Source organism: Ambystoma mexicanum, chromosome 10, assembly GCF_040938575.1.
Source record: "Ambystoma mexicanum isolate Mex_15411 chromosome 10, UKY_AmexF1_1, whole genome shotgun sequence".
NCBI lineage: Eukaryota > Metazoa > Chordata > Amphibia > Caudata > Ambystomatidae > Ambystoma > Ambystoma mexicanum.
In genome coordinates this window covers 767648245-767664539 of record NC_090932.1, presented here as the reverse complement: position 1 = coordinate 767664539, position 16295 = coordinate 767648245, and the positions used below count along the sequence as shown (strand labels likewise).

The window sequence follows — 16295 nt, the reverse complement described above, 5'->3', positions numbered from 1 at the left end:
ATCCTTTCCATTCCCATTGAGTCCTATGGGACTCGAATGGGAATGGGAAGTACCTTTTTCTGTCGCCTGGCTTCAGGGACCACCGGGGATGTAATGCCCCAGTGATTCCCCATTGCTAGGCGCCAAATAAAAACACAACTCTGGCGGCAGACGTGCCGTTTTTACCGGCATTGCTACCGCCGGGGTCATAATGAGGCCCTATGTTAAAATCAGGTTTGCTGTGCCCAATAAGTGCTGGTCCACACAGAGCTTCTAGGTTCATCCCCTCTGCAGGAGATCCCAGGTATCCCCAGAAATGTTGTGGCATCATTAAGGCTTCATCAGTGAGGGTTTGCCTAGGACTGCAGGCTCATTAACCTTGGGAACCATATGTGAGTGCAGCCATCCTACTTAGGGTGTCTTTTATAAGAATGTTGAGTGACGGCTGTAAGGGTTTGTATGGATTTAAACCACTGGATTTACTCTGGGGGACCTCGAAAAACATTGTTTTCAGCTTTTCATGCCAAACCCGAATTGGAAAGACCCTTTGCACATTCAGGTTGGTCTCTAACCCTAAAAGGGACATAATAGCTCAAATGAGTCAGTCACAGTCCATATGCACCCCAAGCAACTCTAAACTCACATTTAGAAACGTTTGTCAGTAATCCAAAATTCGAATTAAGGGGGTTGCCAAGGGTATTCTGTATCCTGAAGAAATTAAGCAGTTACCTACTTCCACTGAATGGTTATAGAAATACATGTTTTATCTTTTTTTATGAGTGTTAATTTATAATATGTAGTCAAGCAGTGTTCCATAAGGATATACTTTCTGTTGCTGCACACACAGACAAAATGTCTCATTCTGCTATTAGAGAAAAGTGTGAAATCCTTTAGGGTGATTTTAGCATTTACATTGTGGTTGCCACATGTTGACTAGTGCCGCACTTCAGGTGCAGTTCAAAAAATGAAAATCCACTATGATATATTACTATTATAAACATGACTGCAGTTAAGATTCCCTTTAATTACAACAAAGCAAAACGGACAGGGTAGTTGATGTGAACATTCGACTGCCGCTCTTGACATTGGGCCTTATTATGTGTCCGGCAGTAGCCATGCCGGTAAATACCGGCATGGCTGTCGCCGGAGTCATGAATTTATCGGCACCCGGGAATAGGCAATCACTGGGGCATTCCGGCCCTGCCGGATCTGGTAATTGCCCATTGCCGGATGCCGGTAATTATTAGTCCCCATTCCCATTGAGACCCGTAGGGCTCAATGGGAATGGGGAGGTCAGATGCACCCGAACCATTCGTGAACGGTGCCGGTGCATCCCACATGGTCTGCTCGCGGGTGCCGGTATGCCCGCCAGGTCAGACTCGGCAGGTGAAAAGGCACCCGCGAGCAGGCCTCGTAGTTTGCCGGTCCAGTAACAACGGTTCCGGCAAGCTTACCGGTACCGTTATTACCAGACCGGCAACCTTATAATGAGACCCATTGACTTCAATTGAAACTTTTTACTGTTGGTTTGTGTGTACATAAGCAGGTCAATTTATCAGTGCAACACTAAATCAATATACCTGAGGATGGAGCTATCTAGGCTCTGAAGAGAACGCATACTTTTGGCTCTGACGTGGACTCCATCTCGAGAGCTGAAACACAGCCTAGAGCGAGGGATCAGGCCGCACAGCTTTGCTGTGAGTTGAGTTCTGGAGAAGGTGGAGTAGCCAATGATTGTCATTTCCCCGATCGGCAAACTGAAGGGGGGCTGAAATTCGGTGAGTGCCTGGCACCCTCCTCGATCAGTGGAGTAATCTAAGATGGTGGTGGCCTTGCAGTGATGACGGCTGCATTGGAATAGAAGTGCAGGGGTGTTCAGTAGTGTGTTGTGGCACAGCAAAAGAACTTGAGTTGTGGGTGTAATTTCTTCTGGTCACAGGTGTTAGCAACGAGAGGGCCAGGAATGACATGGAGTAAATAGGGGGCGGGGGGTAGCTTCAGCCACTGGATGGATAGTCTTCTCTTGAAGATTTTGTGGCTGGAAGATTTGCCTTTTGTCTGTGGCGAAGGGTATATGACAATGTAGTGGAATAACATAAAAGAACATTGGCAGGTTAAGAGATTAGCATCACAAGGAACCTGAGACGGAATTGTCCCTAAACCCACCTATGTGAAGTGAATGTGACGTGATGCCCACTCCAAGAAGGACTTAGGGACATCCCTAGCGGTTGGTATGGGCATAATGGCAGCATCCCTGGCTTGGTGTGACTGAGACATGAGAAGTTCTAGGTATGTACCGTTAAGTTTCTTCATAAATGTGGTGACACCCAGACCAGAGCATGCCGGACCTGAGTGAAAATGACCCATTGATCAAATGATCATAATGTAGAGTAGTAGATGCTTTCTAAAGAACCCCCGTTCATCGCAGCATGGAAAGAATCATATCACAAAACATGCCTTTTCGTGTTAATGTTTAAAACACGTTTGCTGTTTTCACTAGTCAAACGTATTTTTAACTATGTGTTTATGTGAATCTCTGCTGATTTCAAATCTTCAAGAATTAAATCCATAATTTCAGAGGGTGCTAGAGAGCCGACCAAGATGGCCGCAACTCTGTGAGCTCCCGCGCGGCCCCGAATGAATCCTGTAAAATCCTGCTGATTTCCAGGGACTGCCGCACTCATCCGATGGTATTTCACAGATTAAAGGTGAAAGACTGGCAAGCGTGAAGAAAAAATGGAACGAGACAGTCCAGACGCCGAGAACGACCTCCACAGTGAACGAGACCCAGTCACCCGACGAAACTCCCGGCGGCCTCTTGGCGGCCTGGCGCAACACGCCGCGGCCTGACATCCGCCAACCCGCCAGCCCCACAACAGACAAAATAGCGGAGCATGCACGAGACTGAACACGCCTGTGCCGAGGGGAGATAGACGCCGTGATTGAACGAGGGCACCCTACACCGATGGGGTTCGTGGACCCCGCGGTAGGGCTGGCTCTGAACCGGCACCCCCGGAACTCGGGGCCCCTGGCGGCAGAAGAGAAGCGGCGGAGACGAGGCCGGGCCATCATCTCCCTTCGGTCCGTGGAGCTGTAGTCGGAGTCCTGACATACCAATAGTGATCTTCAGGCGCCAGTGAGGGAAGCCCGGTGGATGGAATAACGCAGCAGCTCCCTCCACCGCGAAGCAATCCCCGGAGTCCAGGTACAGCGCATGCAAACCAGCAAGACAATAAACTAGACAAGCGCACAACATCCTACCTTCGCAGAGTCTCTCCCTTACGCGCACACCCAGCGAACATTCAAACGTCACCTCCCTGGCCGCTAAAACCCACAGCATTGACCTCTAGAACTCTCCAAGAGCTGCTGATTAGACCCCCTTTTCAACACTCGACACCACATCCAGCAAGAGCCTCTGACCGTTAAAGTGTTTGCCTGAGGGCGATAAAGGAAACAAGCGCAAAAAGCCTCAAAATCACTGGCACAAAACACCAGGACAGCTATGCATGGTTAAAAGCTTGGCGACAGGCGCGAGGTCAAACACTACAGCGAGAATAAACTCTCACCTGAAATACTAGCTTACGAGGCCAGCCACCTCCGTAATAGGAAAATGGGAAAAACAGATAAATCCCAAAGGAAACTGAATTTCGAAATAGGCTCGGCTCCGAAAAGACCCAGACTGAACAATGAACAAGACCCCTCATCAAGTGATATAGACCGAGAAGAAGACAGCTCCCACTCCACAGACATTAGAGAGCTCCTTCTCGACCTAAAAACCGGAATAGGGAACCTCAACAACACAATGGACGGCCTTTCCTCCAAAGTCGACCAGCTCCAACACAGGCTGGATAACCACACCGAATGCCTACAAGAGGTAGAACAATGTGTTTCTGGCTTGGATGATGGTGCAGCAAGCATGATAGCCAGAGTGACATCACTAGAGGCACAAATGAAAGTGGCTAATGCACGGAGCGAAGATTTGGAGGGCCGAGCAAGGAGAAACAACATTAGGATCGTTGGAGTGAGAGAACACCAGCCGCAGGCAAAAATGGAAGAGTATGGAGAAGAAATGTGTATCAAACTCTTCGGGTCCGAAGCCTTCTCATGCATGTTTGTAATAGAAAGTGCTCACAGGATCCCAACGACAAAACCCATTCCCGGAGCCCCGGCTCGCCAAATTATTGCAAAGTTGCTCAACTACTGGGATCGCGACACAAGACTTCGCCTCACTAGAGAAAAGGGGAACCTGCTGCTCGATGGGATCAAATTCATTTCTACCCAGACTTTTCGGCCACAGTACAAGCCCAAAGAAGATCCTTTATGAATATTAAGCAAAGGCTCAGAGACAACCAGATAACATACTCAATGCTCTTCCCGCACGACTAAGGATACAGCATAATGGAAGACTCCAATTCTTTCAAACAGCCGAAGAAGCCAATTCATATCTTGACCAAGCTGGATGCAGCGTACCGGCTAACCAACCACGCCCCCAGAGAGACAGATCCCAAAGAAATCTGCCATAGATAACCAACGGATAATGCAAAATCTCAAACACTTGCTGACAGTCCGAGCGGAACACACAAACTGAAATAAGGTCGCAGGGCTGCGCACCTTGGGAGGCTCCCAGGGTCCCTTGCACAGCAAAGTTAACATTGACCAGTTAAGCTTAATGGGAGGGAAATAGAGAAACAAGCAAGTTGGGGGTTGCTCGTGTGTTGGGAGGGATCCAGTTGCTTATGTTGTCCGATGTCAAGCCAAGAGAAGCCCACCACCTTATACATGTCCCGGCTATGGCCACACCAGCCCGCACGAGACCCCACCCTGCGCCTCCTCATCGAAACTCTCAAGTCAGATACTGGTCGACTCCACGGGACTAGGAGCTGGAAGGTCCGCCTTAAATCCAGTAAACACAGAAACATAGCGATTGCAAGTTCAAAGTAGCTACGTGGAATATCAAAGGCGGCAATCGCCCAGCCAAAGTACGGCAGATGACGCAATACCTGCGCCGCCACAAAGTCGACATAGCCCTTATTCAAGAAACACATTTGCAACCCTCCTCTGAGAATGGCTGGGCCAAAGACTGGGGATGCCATAGATTCTTTGCATTCCTTCTAGTCCTACACTAGAGGGGTAGCAATCCTGACTAGTAAAATGATACATTTCAAACTTATCTCAACACAGAAAGACTCAGAAGGAAGATCCATACTAGTGCATGGAATGGTCAACGGAGCAGAAATACTTCTTGTGAACTCATATGGACCTATTGTAGATGGCACCAACAATTTTGACTGGGTAACAACACATCTAGAAACAGGACGACGGCCCACAATCATATGGGGAGGTGATCTTAATACACCTCTTGATCCCAACAAAGACAAATCACATAGCAACAGACTCCCATGCTCCAAAGCGAGCCAACAAGTTAAAGAAATATGTAGAGCATATCATCTCATGGATATATGGAGAGAAAAACATCAGGACACCCGCAATTATACCTTCTTCTCCTGAGTCCACAAATCGAGCTCAAGATTGGACTATCTCCTGGTGTCAAAAGAAGCTCACTCACAATAGGGTGACTGCCAGATTCTTCCCAGATCCCTCTCTGATCACTCGGCCGTGACCCTAGAATACATTCCGACTCGAACAACTAATGCCAGACCACAATGGAGATTCAAGCCTAGAGCGTTACCAGATCAAGTTTTCGCACATGAACTGTCGGAAGAACTAACATCCTTCATAGAGACCAATCAGGGTTCGGTGGCCTTGGCATGGACGCTTTGGGAGACCCTAAAGTGCTTCATAAGAGGGGTCTACTTATCTAAGGAAAATAGCATTCTTAAGCTAATACGGAGAGAACTGGACTCAAGCGAGACACGGCTCAAAGATCTTGAACATTCACTCACTCTTGCAGACGACCCTCAAACACATGCAAAAGTAAAAGAAGAGTTGGGGACGTTCAGGGCAGCCACCGAGAGGGAAATTAAATTCCTGACTAACAACTACCGAATCCGACAATATGGAGAGGGGCAAAAGCCTGGCTCGCTCTTAGCCAGGCTTATTTCTGCTGACAGAAAACCTACAGTGGTTGAATCGATCAAGGACCACGTGGGCAGACCCGTCTACGAATCCAAAGAGATTGTCGAAACATTCTGGCAATACTACCAGAAACTATACAACTCATACTTCACAGGAGATCCTCTAGAACTGAAGCACTATCTAGATTCAATTGACCTTTAGTGGGTGGATGCAGGACTTAGGGAACCACTTAATGCACCCTTTACCTTTGAAGAAATCCTCGAGGTGATCAAAGAACTCCCTACTACAAAAGCATCAGGCCCAGATGGGCTAACAGGAGAATTCTATTGAACTTTGCAAATCTTCTTGCCCCAATACTACTACCAATACTACTACAAGTGTATGATGAAGCTTTAGAAGAAGAACAGCTACCATCCACACTGTACATGGCCAACATAATTCTTCTCCATAAACCAGATAAACCCAAAGACGAGTGCACATCATATAGACCAATATCACTAATAAACCTTGACAATAGAATTTTGGCCAAAATATTAACCAAATGTCTAATCCCGCTCATGCCCGCCCTGGTCCTAGCAGACCAAGCAGGGTTCATTCCAGGAAGAAACACCACCTTTGGAATAAGGAGAATGTTCGTAGTAATCAAAGCCCTTGACCCAGAACAACAAGCAGCCGCAATACTATTAGATGCAGAAAAGGCATTCGACTCAGTCGAATGGCCCTTCCTCTATGCAATCATGGAACGAATGGGCCTAGGCAAAAGATTTATAAAACTAATCTCCATTCTATACAAAGCCCCCACATCTAATATTCTCCTGGGAGGAAATCATTCGACAAGCATACACGTGTGTAGAGGAATGCGGCAGTGATGCCCGCTATCTGCCCTGTTGTTCGCCCTGGTGATGGAACCCCTGGCGTCAGACCTCAGACTGCAACACATCCACGAGGCCTGACCTTCGGCCCCCACAAGCTGATCATATCGCTCTATGCTGGTGATGTCGTACTCTTCCTCCGAGACCCCAGTGAGAACCTAAACCCAGTGATGCGCACAGTACTAAAATGTGGTCACTACTCAGGACTGAAAATTAATAATTCAAAATCAATAATATTCCCCCTAACCGCCACAACCAAAGAGCTTGAGGACGATTTCGGCTTCCGATGGCAGCACACAAAAGTCAGGTACCTGGGTATCATCATGTCAAGATCCAGCAGAGATATCCTACGTGACAACTATGAGACAGTCATCGACACTCTACAACACAAAATAAACAGATGGAAATCACTCCCGCTCACACTCTGGGGAAGAGTGTCACTTGTGAAGATGGTCATCTTGCCCAAACTACTGTATCTCTTCACAAATGGACCTAATCTGGGCGGGAAAGGTGGCAAGGGTAGCTTACAACATCCTAACCCTTCCGGTGAGACGGGGAGGCCTAGCACTACCAGACATGGAACACTACTACTGGGCCGCCCAGGCTCAATTTCTTAGCCACTGGTATACCAATGACTTTGTCAGGCCACATGTCCAAATTGAAAGAGCTTTAGCAACCCCACACTTACTGCAAGCTGTCATCCTGGGCACATTCCCAACGCCCCGAACACCGCTGAATGTGGTATATGCGACACTCTCCATCTGGAAAAAAATGGCGAAAGCAGGAGCAATACAGACCAGATACTCCCCACTCTTACCTGCGAAGTTCATCCCCGGAATCCCCATCACAGGGGAAAAAGTCTACCAACAATGGACAGAAAAACTACAGATCCAATCGATACATGATCTATTCCCAGAGGGAGAGTTTCTCTCATTACAACAGGCAAAGGACAGGGGCGGCAACAATGCACTAGATACATTCATCTACTTCAGGACAAAGCACGCAGTACAAGCTTTCTTTCCTACATTCCCGCAGCAACCCCCAGTATGGCCACTCTTGGACAAAACGATTCAAGCCCAGGGCGAATGACACCTAGCAACCAATATCTATAAATCGCTACAATCAACCTCAGACTTATATAACACGAAAGCTAAAATAAGATGGGGGGAGTGTGCGCTCAAAAAAAAAAAATAAAATAAGATGGGGAAAGACGCTAAATACCAAGCTTACCGAAAATGAATGGAACTATATACTGAATCTTACCCAAAAAGTAGCGATAAATACCAAATTTAAGCAAACTCACTTTAACTACCTACATCAACTATACCAAAAACCAGCGAAACTCCATTCCATGCACAAATCGGTCTCAGCTGAATGCAGCCGATGCAAATACCCAGAAGCTGACTTCTTACATCTGGCATGGAACTGCCCCACACTCACTACATTCTGGAACGCAGTTTTAGAAAAAACATCCATAATAATCGACGTGGTGTTGCCCCCCGACCTGAAGTTGACAATGCTCGGCTTGACCAGAGACCTCCCAGCCACTACCCAGAAACTAACAGACCTTTTGTTAATCCTTGCCAGATGAAGGATCGCATGCAGCTTGGTGAGAGGCCCACCACCAAACCTACAACGCTGGTTGAAAGACGTAACATACTGCCAGGACACAGAAACCAGCTACATAAAAACACTACCTCTTCATGCGCGACCTCTGGACATCTGAGGACCATATGTCGCTTACCTAATATCATCCGTGGATGAGGCGGGCTCACAAGCATCATCCAAGACAAATAGTCAAAATCCCATATCAGAGTAAAGCCCAACAAAACCTGTGATTACAGGTATTCGACCTTCCGACCGGGCGCCAACTACCGGCCAGATGAGAGGACGGCGCGGGGAGGAAGGGGGGGATCAGAAGGGGAAAATGCCAGATGGCACATGGGACTGGCTTGCATCGTTTTTTATTGTTCCTTTTAATTTCTACTCAAACTGTATGTCCGAGTACTTGTGTTGTTATAATTATCAAAATGGCAATAAAGAAAGTTTAAAAAAAAAATCCATAATTTCCTTGCAGCGATTATTGAACCAATATGCCAAGAGCAGATTGCATTGAGATATCTGAGGGCAAGTAGGGCCCGTTTTTGGAATATCTGCACTTATCAGGCATACCCTGTATGATAAACCTAGCACTTGCCTCTTGCTGGCTGCACTACCACTGATTATTGCCTTTATTATTTATTTATTTTATTTATTTATTATTATTTATCTGTTTCCCCTCTGCTACGCACTTTCCACTTCTCCCCCCTTCCATGCACTTTTCCCCCTCTTCCCTTTCCCATGCACTTGCGCTGTCTCAATGTCACTGGGCCTAGTAAGATAGTTTTTTTGTTCTCCCCTGTTCCCCTCGCTTGCCTTGTCGTGCTCTGAAACACGTGTGTACGAGTGCGATATAAATGAAATATCAATTCAAAATCTGTGGTTCACATGTTTGAATTTCGCGTGACGAACTCAGCCTTTCATCTTTCTCAAGCTTATAAATACTAGATATTGTTAAATTTGGTGATAGTAACACTTTTTATTTACAGGGTTCTGCAACAGTAAAACCTTGCTAGAAAGAGCTTTTGAAAATAATAAGTTACTACTGTATTATTATTATTATTATTATTATTATTATTATTATTATTATTATTATTAATATTATTATAATTGCTTTTAACATTCATTCCAATGATTATTAACATTATTATGTTCATATGAGTGCAACGCGTGTTAGTTTCCCCACTCTGTATTGTGTTTCCATGATATGTGCCTCTTCTACTTTGTAACATGACGTTTCGCATTATGTTCCTCTTTCAACAGGCGCTTTACGGCACGACATCAGAAACTGCGGTTTGGCGACGTTGTGCAAACTATGTCAATGGCAATCTGGAAAACGCTGTTGGAAGATTATATGTTCAAGAAGCATTTGCTGGACAAAGCAAAGTTGTGGTAATGTTTCCAAGAGTAGTGTTCATCTCTTTTGTATAATGACCTATTACTGTTCGCTATAACATGTGGGAACCGTTAGGGTGACATTACAGGTAAAGAAAGACATTGGGGGTCATTACGAACCGGGAGCAAAGGGATACCGGGCACCGGTAATGACACCGGTGCCGGTAATCCCTTTGCGCCCTATTCCGAGGTCCCTTTGCGGGTCCTTCCTTAACGCCTGGTTTTAGCAGGCGTTAAGGACGGGACCCGCAAAGGGACTTCAGAGCTAATATCGGTACTGTAATTTACGGTACCGTTATTAGCACCCTCCCCATTCCCATTGAGCCCTGTGGGGGCTCAAATGGGAATGGGGATTGATATTTTCAATGGGGATTTAGCGGTCCCGCAAAGGACGGACTAGTCCGGTAAGTCCCCATTGAACCAGGGCGGACACGGTACCGGTAGTGGTGGTAGTAATGGGGCTAATAGCGCCATGACTAGCACCAACCTCGGAATTAGGCCCATTCTTTCAAGGAAGAGAACTGACTGATAGGTAGTAATCTATTCTCTTAAACCTGGCAGTACATTTTAAGAGCAAAACACAACACCATTTTTTTTAACACAAATTTAATTTCAATTGAGTTTATCAAAGCAGTGCACCCTTATGCTTTTAAATAATTAGAGCCTGAGTCTCAGTGTACACGTATAAGTAACCCTGGTGTTAGAAGATTTTATTAACAAATGACTCCTTGAACTGGACATTAGAGAAACTGTAATCATAGTACTAACATAAGCTTATTACAGTAAATTAAAGTTAGTCTGCAGGCATTTCAAAGCATGTTGAAATGTGCATCTACCAAATGATACTAAGGTTTTTCAGAGAGCTGGTTTTTAACAGGTTTTAAATTGTCTGTTACATTTTCTCTTCAGAAACTCTTGAAGACCTTCCTGCCCCACTCCTTTCTCCGCCACATCTTGCTCAGTCCCTAGAAATAACTTACTTTGTGTTGTGTGCTTTACACAGTCTTAAATAATACATTGGCCCTCATTACAACTCAGGCGTTAAGGGTTAACACCACCGTTAACCCTTAACGCCTGATTCCCACCTTAACGCCTGCTTTTTGCAGGCGTTAAGTTCCATGGTGCTAAGGCACCTTGGTGCTAATTACGGCACCGTAATTTACGGTGCCGTAATTAGCGCCTTCCCCACTCCCATTATGCCCTATGGGGCAAAAATGGGAATGGGGAAGGGAAAATGGGAAATGGGGATTTACCGCCCCACTCACCTTGTAATGGGGCGGTAAATCCGCCATCCACCATGGTGTAAACGTAGTTTACACCATGGTGGTAAAGTTGGTGCACTTAGCACCTCAGTTGTAATGAGGGCCATTGTATATATTTCTTTATTTTGTATTTATAATGCGCCTATACACCAAAAGGTGTTTCAAGGCGCAACACGATGGGGGGAGTGGAGGGATAGGGATGAAGACAAACAAAAACGGTCCTACTAGACCTTGGGCCTCATTACGAGATGGACGGGAGCCATGGTGCTATTAGCACCATGGCTGCCTCCCATACCGTGTCCGAGTCCGGTCTTGTTCAATGGGGACTTACCGGTGCATTCCGACCCTCGAGGGACCGGTAAGTCCCCATTGAACAAACCATTTCCGATTCCCATTTGAGCCCCCATAGGGCTCAATGGGAATGGGGAGGGGGCTAATAAAGGGCTCGCAAATGACAAGCCCGTTATTAGCGCCCTGGTCCCTTAGCGTGACCCGTAAGGGAAGTGTGGTCACACCACACGTTCCTTACGGTTCCCTCCAAGGGGCCTCGGAATCAGGCAGTAAGGGATTACCGGCACCGGTCTCTTTACCGGTGCCCGGTATACCTTACCGCCCAACTCGTAATGACCCCCCCTTGTGTCATTCCGATCGTGCAAGTGCAATACCAAGAAGTGCAGGGGAGAGAGGAGAAGGGAAGTGTCGGTCAGGGCGGACAGAGCCCATTGGTTGTCCAAACTGTCTTGGAATATCGTGTGATATCTGCTGTGACAAATTGCATAGTGTGCATGCATGTTGGATGGGTCCAATGCCACATACTGGAGGCATACCATTGTTCACTAGAGTCATTGAGGAGTAAAAGAAGGGTGTATGCCATTGACTTATTGCTTTGTGGTAAATACATCTCAATTTTGTAACTCTTAAACTCTTGTTACAGTTGGCACATCCAATAGGGTATTATTAGATGTGAGGAGGTAGATGAACAGGAACAGCAATGGGGTCAGGAGGTACACAACTGGGAATGTTACTGCCCCTAAACGGTCCCACAACAGTTGTCACATTTGCCCTTATAGCCGCTGCAATGTAGTTGCCTGTCACCCTTGGCTTGCTTTGACAGACCATCTGCAGGCCTGTCTGGTACACGGCTAGATGAACCAAAACCCTTTGAGGGCTCACACTTTCTTCCTGTATAACTGTCATCCTTCAATAAAGGGACTTGTTTTCAGCCAACTCTGTCTGAATGTTGACACAACTGCCCTACCTCTCTCCTTCCATGTAAGGTCCAGTAATCTAAATGCAGTTGGTCAACATACCATTTTGCCATCCTCATGGACTCAAGTTCAGGTGCATCTGGATCGATGTCATCTAGAACAGACCTTCTTCGGACACTGCAAACATGCAGTGGATGGCCGATGTCGCAGGGGACTTCAGGTGCAGGAAAATGTGGCTCCATGCATGCATCTTCATATGTCAGTGCATAGTCAGCTTCAGCCTCTTCTTTTCTGACTTGGCATAGCACTCCTCCTCATGTAAAATAACATAATATATTGTTTAACCCAAAGAAGTGGAAGTTTGGCCTAAAGTCCAATGGTTACTTTCCAAATCGCAGCCACAGAAACATGGTGGGTTTCTTTCTTAATGACCTTCCTTAATGGCTGTCCTTTGTAGAATAATCAGGACATACACACTGTGAGTGTTCCATTCAAGCTGAGATACCCTCAACAACTAGAATCTCATTGGTTTACATTTCTAATTACATCATTGAAACAGTTATATATGCTTTGTCAAATGTTTTTGTGTTTGTGGTCTTACACAGGTTCAAGAAATGATTGGACAAATCCGTGGTGTGTTCATCAAAACATTAGAGGAAATGACATGGATGGATGCACAAACTAAAACGAAAGCAGAGCAAAAGGTTAGTGAATAATCCCCATGTACATCATTATTATCATTATCTATGGTGTAAGATGAGGACAGGGATGCCTGGTCGCAATTTCATTGCAGCTAACAGCGGATTTAATCAGAGCTTCCAGGATATTGCGGCATGAAATGGCAAACATTGTGGCACAGACCTGTATTTATTGCGGCATTTTTGCAGGACATAAGATTGCCACATTGCATGAAAGAGGCAGAGTGCAAGGCTACAAAAGAGCCAGGGTGTCATTATTATGCATCTTTTGTATTAATTTAATAGGAAGAGTCCCAGATGTCTCTGGTTTGGCAAAACAGTTTTTATTTTAGCTACATTTTTAGTTTATTGTTCATGCCTATTGAATAGTATTAACTAAATTGGTCACTATCAGTTGTACTGCTGAAAATATTCCCCTTCTATGTTCTCCAATCCCCCAAACACCCACACACCTCTCTCACCAACACACATCACACGTCTCACCAACTCCCCATCACAACTTGCATTCCTGAACCTCTCACTCTGTCATTCAAATACTTATGTGCTATGACACACTGTCAAGTCACAATTTGCACTCGCCAGCCCCTGCTACACTCTAAATCATATTTCCAACTCACACTTTACACTCTACAATTCCATGTACAATATACAGTCCTTCATTCTTTTGTGCTGCTTCTGCATCTTTCATCATTTCTCCCATTATATTGCACTCTTCACTCATCCTTTTTCCCAATCTTCAGCTCTATGCCTCTTTCCGGCCAACCACTTCCTCTGCTTTCTGACACACTGCTCCTCCTGACCACATGCGCCTTCTACTTTCTGTACCTCCGCTCGTTCTCAGTTTTCTGGCCCACAGCAACACTGCTTCCTCTGCTCTCCTGTGCACAGCTTCCTCCTCTGACCCACTGCTTTCCCTCTGCTTTCTTGCCTATCACATCACATCTCACCATTCACTCACCTTCTCTCTCTCCTTTACCTCTTATAGTGTGACAATTTTTAATTTTTTTTTTAAATGTAGATTTGGACATAGATCCTCAATAAATGGGGCATTTAAAAATAGAGCTGAAGATATGCTATTTTTAGATAACCCATTTTTGTAAATGAGCAGGTCATCTTATTCTCAAAGGTGACCTGTGCGTTTCCACGGGGCTGAGCTGTAGTGCAAATTGTGCACTGACCAACTGCCTTGAGTAGGGTTTTGGGTTGTTTGGCTGAAGTGCAATTATTTGCGTGGAATTGACCGTAGTCAATTTTGCTGCAAATTGATTTGCACTTAAACCAAACAACCCAAAATATACCTTTCACCACCACCCCACTCCCCCCTACTTAACTGCTTGGCCGCTGCCACTTCCCCTGCAAACCTGCGGTGTCACATCCGTCCTTCTAACATGGGTCGGATCCAACACTACAGGGTCCCTTTTTAGTGATTTTCTTTTTTTGGTCCGCCATCTCCAATTTTGAGGAAGTGGGGGACACCCCTGCAACCCCAAGCCCAAAAATACTGAACATGGGGAGCAGGTGACACCCCCCCAACCTCCGCTCCACATGTTCAGTATTTATAAAATTTGATCGAATGGTACTGGCCGAAATAGGTCAAATTGTACCATTCGATGAATTTTTGTCAGTCAAAATGGGTAGTACCTTGAATATAAGCGCTCTCCCGATAGTGTTCTGCAAGCTCCCAGCACCTTTCACAGTGACAGGCCCTTCATGGGCCAGCCACTGTAAAATGAATTTCTATCCTGTTTGAGGAACAGAAATGCGAGCGACACAGCAACGGTTCATAAATTTAAAAAAATGCATGACAGGGATCAGGAAAGACCCTGTCATGCAGTGGCGCCCCCACCTCCCGTGCGCGTAGGTTTGCTTACAATTTCTGCACATTTAAAAGTGCATCTTGCATGGAAATTTAGGATGCTCTTTTAAATTGGCAGAAACGCCTCCTGATATGCTCTAGGAGGTGAAAAAGGCCATCTGAATGGGCGCGCATATAACATTTACAAAAAAGTTTTTTGCATGTGTTTTTGCAAAAATGCCAATTTTTACACAAATCTGCCGTTTTTACTGCATTTTGCTCAAAACTGTCGTTTTTGCAGCAATTTTGCGGGATTGCAAAATCACTATAAGCTGAAGGGTCTGAATTTAATGCATGAGACCAACTCAAAGGAATGTTCTTGGATCTTTAACATGCCTTCAATACACATCTGGTGCCTCAGTGAATAGTAGCAATCCCTTAGTTAGGTGCCCTCTGTTTTTTCATTACAGAAGGTGCTGACTGTTTGAGGGGCATATTCACTCTTTGTGTGTATATGTCTAATACCCAATAGCACTTGGTTTATCCTAAGTGAGTGATTGTGCCCCCAATCTCTCATAGTGTTCCAGAAGGCCATCTGGGCTTTGTCGGGTCCCAATGGACCACAATCATTGACTGTACCCAGCCCAACTGTGATCCACAAGTTAAACCTCAATGTCTGTAAGCTGAGGATTCCTGGCACAGAGGTGGCTCTGGGGCCTTACAACCATACCTGGCTCTGCACCAAATAAGTTTTAGAATGATTTATCAAGTATAGTGTGCTTCTTGCCCTATGATGGTGCCTGGAGGGAATACAAAATGTACAAGTCCCCTGGGTGCTGCATATTTGAATCTGTATTTTAGCCATATTTTCTATCCCCAAAATACTATTACTGAAAAAGGGCCCGCACATTTTTAAAAATATGTTCTATCCAATGCTCAATTTTCAGGTAGAACATTCAAATATTATGTCATATGGCATTTGTTTAACAGCTACTGTTATTGGTAGGGCCTCAAAGGGCTGTGGGATTAACGCTCTTTGGAGGACCGAGGTCTGAGGTGTGCAATGTGAAGGAGGATTCTAAATGCATGTGTTCATTTTTAGCAAGCAGGAAGGTAGGTAAGGCGTTGCTGGGTCCCTGATAGCAGCCCATGAAAATCAGAATGGTGTGTGAGGGCTGAAGCTATGCAGAGAGTAGGAGAGCCGAGGAGAATTATTATGTGTACAGCTGGACGGAACATTTTTGTGGGAGACTAAGCTGCAGTCTATAGGAAGTGGTGATGTGTGTTGTGAAGTCGAGTAGTGATTGTTGCAGATGTATGCAGGTGGGTGACTGCGTCCCACGAGAGATACAGCTATGTTACATTGTGATGGCGTGCTAGATGTACCAGTGCATCAAGGCTCATATCTAGTTAAGATGAGGTCTTGTAGAGCATATCATAAGGGCTGACTG

The 16295-nt window shown here is 45.6% G+C and overlaps 1 protein-coding gene across 4 annotated transcripts in view; it reads left to right on the top strand.

Annotated features, from left to right (window-relative positions):
- Window positions 1-16295, top strand: part of MME (membrane metalloendopeptidase) — a 589667-nt gene that overhangs the window by 393955 nt on the left and 179417 nt on the right. For all 4 annotated transcript variants that reach the window (XM_069618415.1, XM_069618414.1, XM_069618413.1 and 1 more), the window contains exons 13-14: window positions 9750-9878; window positions 12957-13055. In XM_069618415.1, the coding sequence (XP_069474516.1) occupies window positions 9750-9878; window positions 12957-13055 (228 nt within the window). The remainder of the gene's footprint in view (window positions 1-9749; window positions 9879-12956; window positions 13056-16295) is intronic.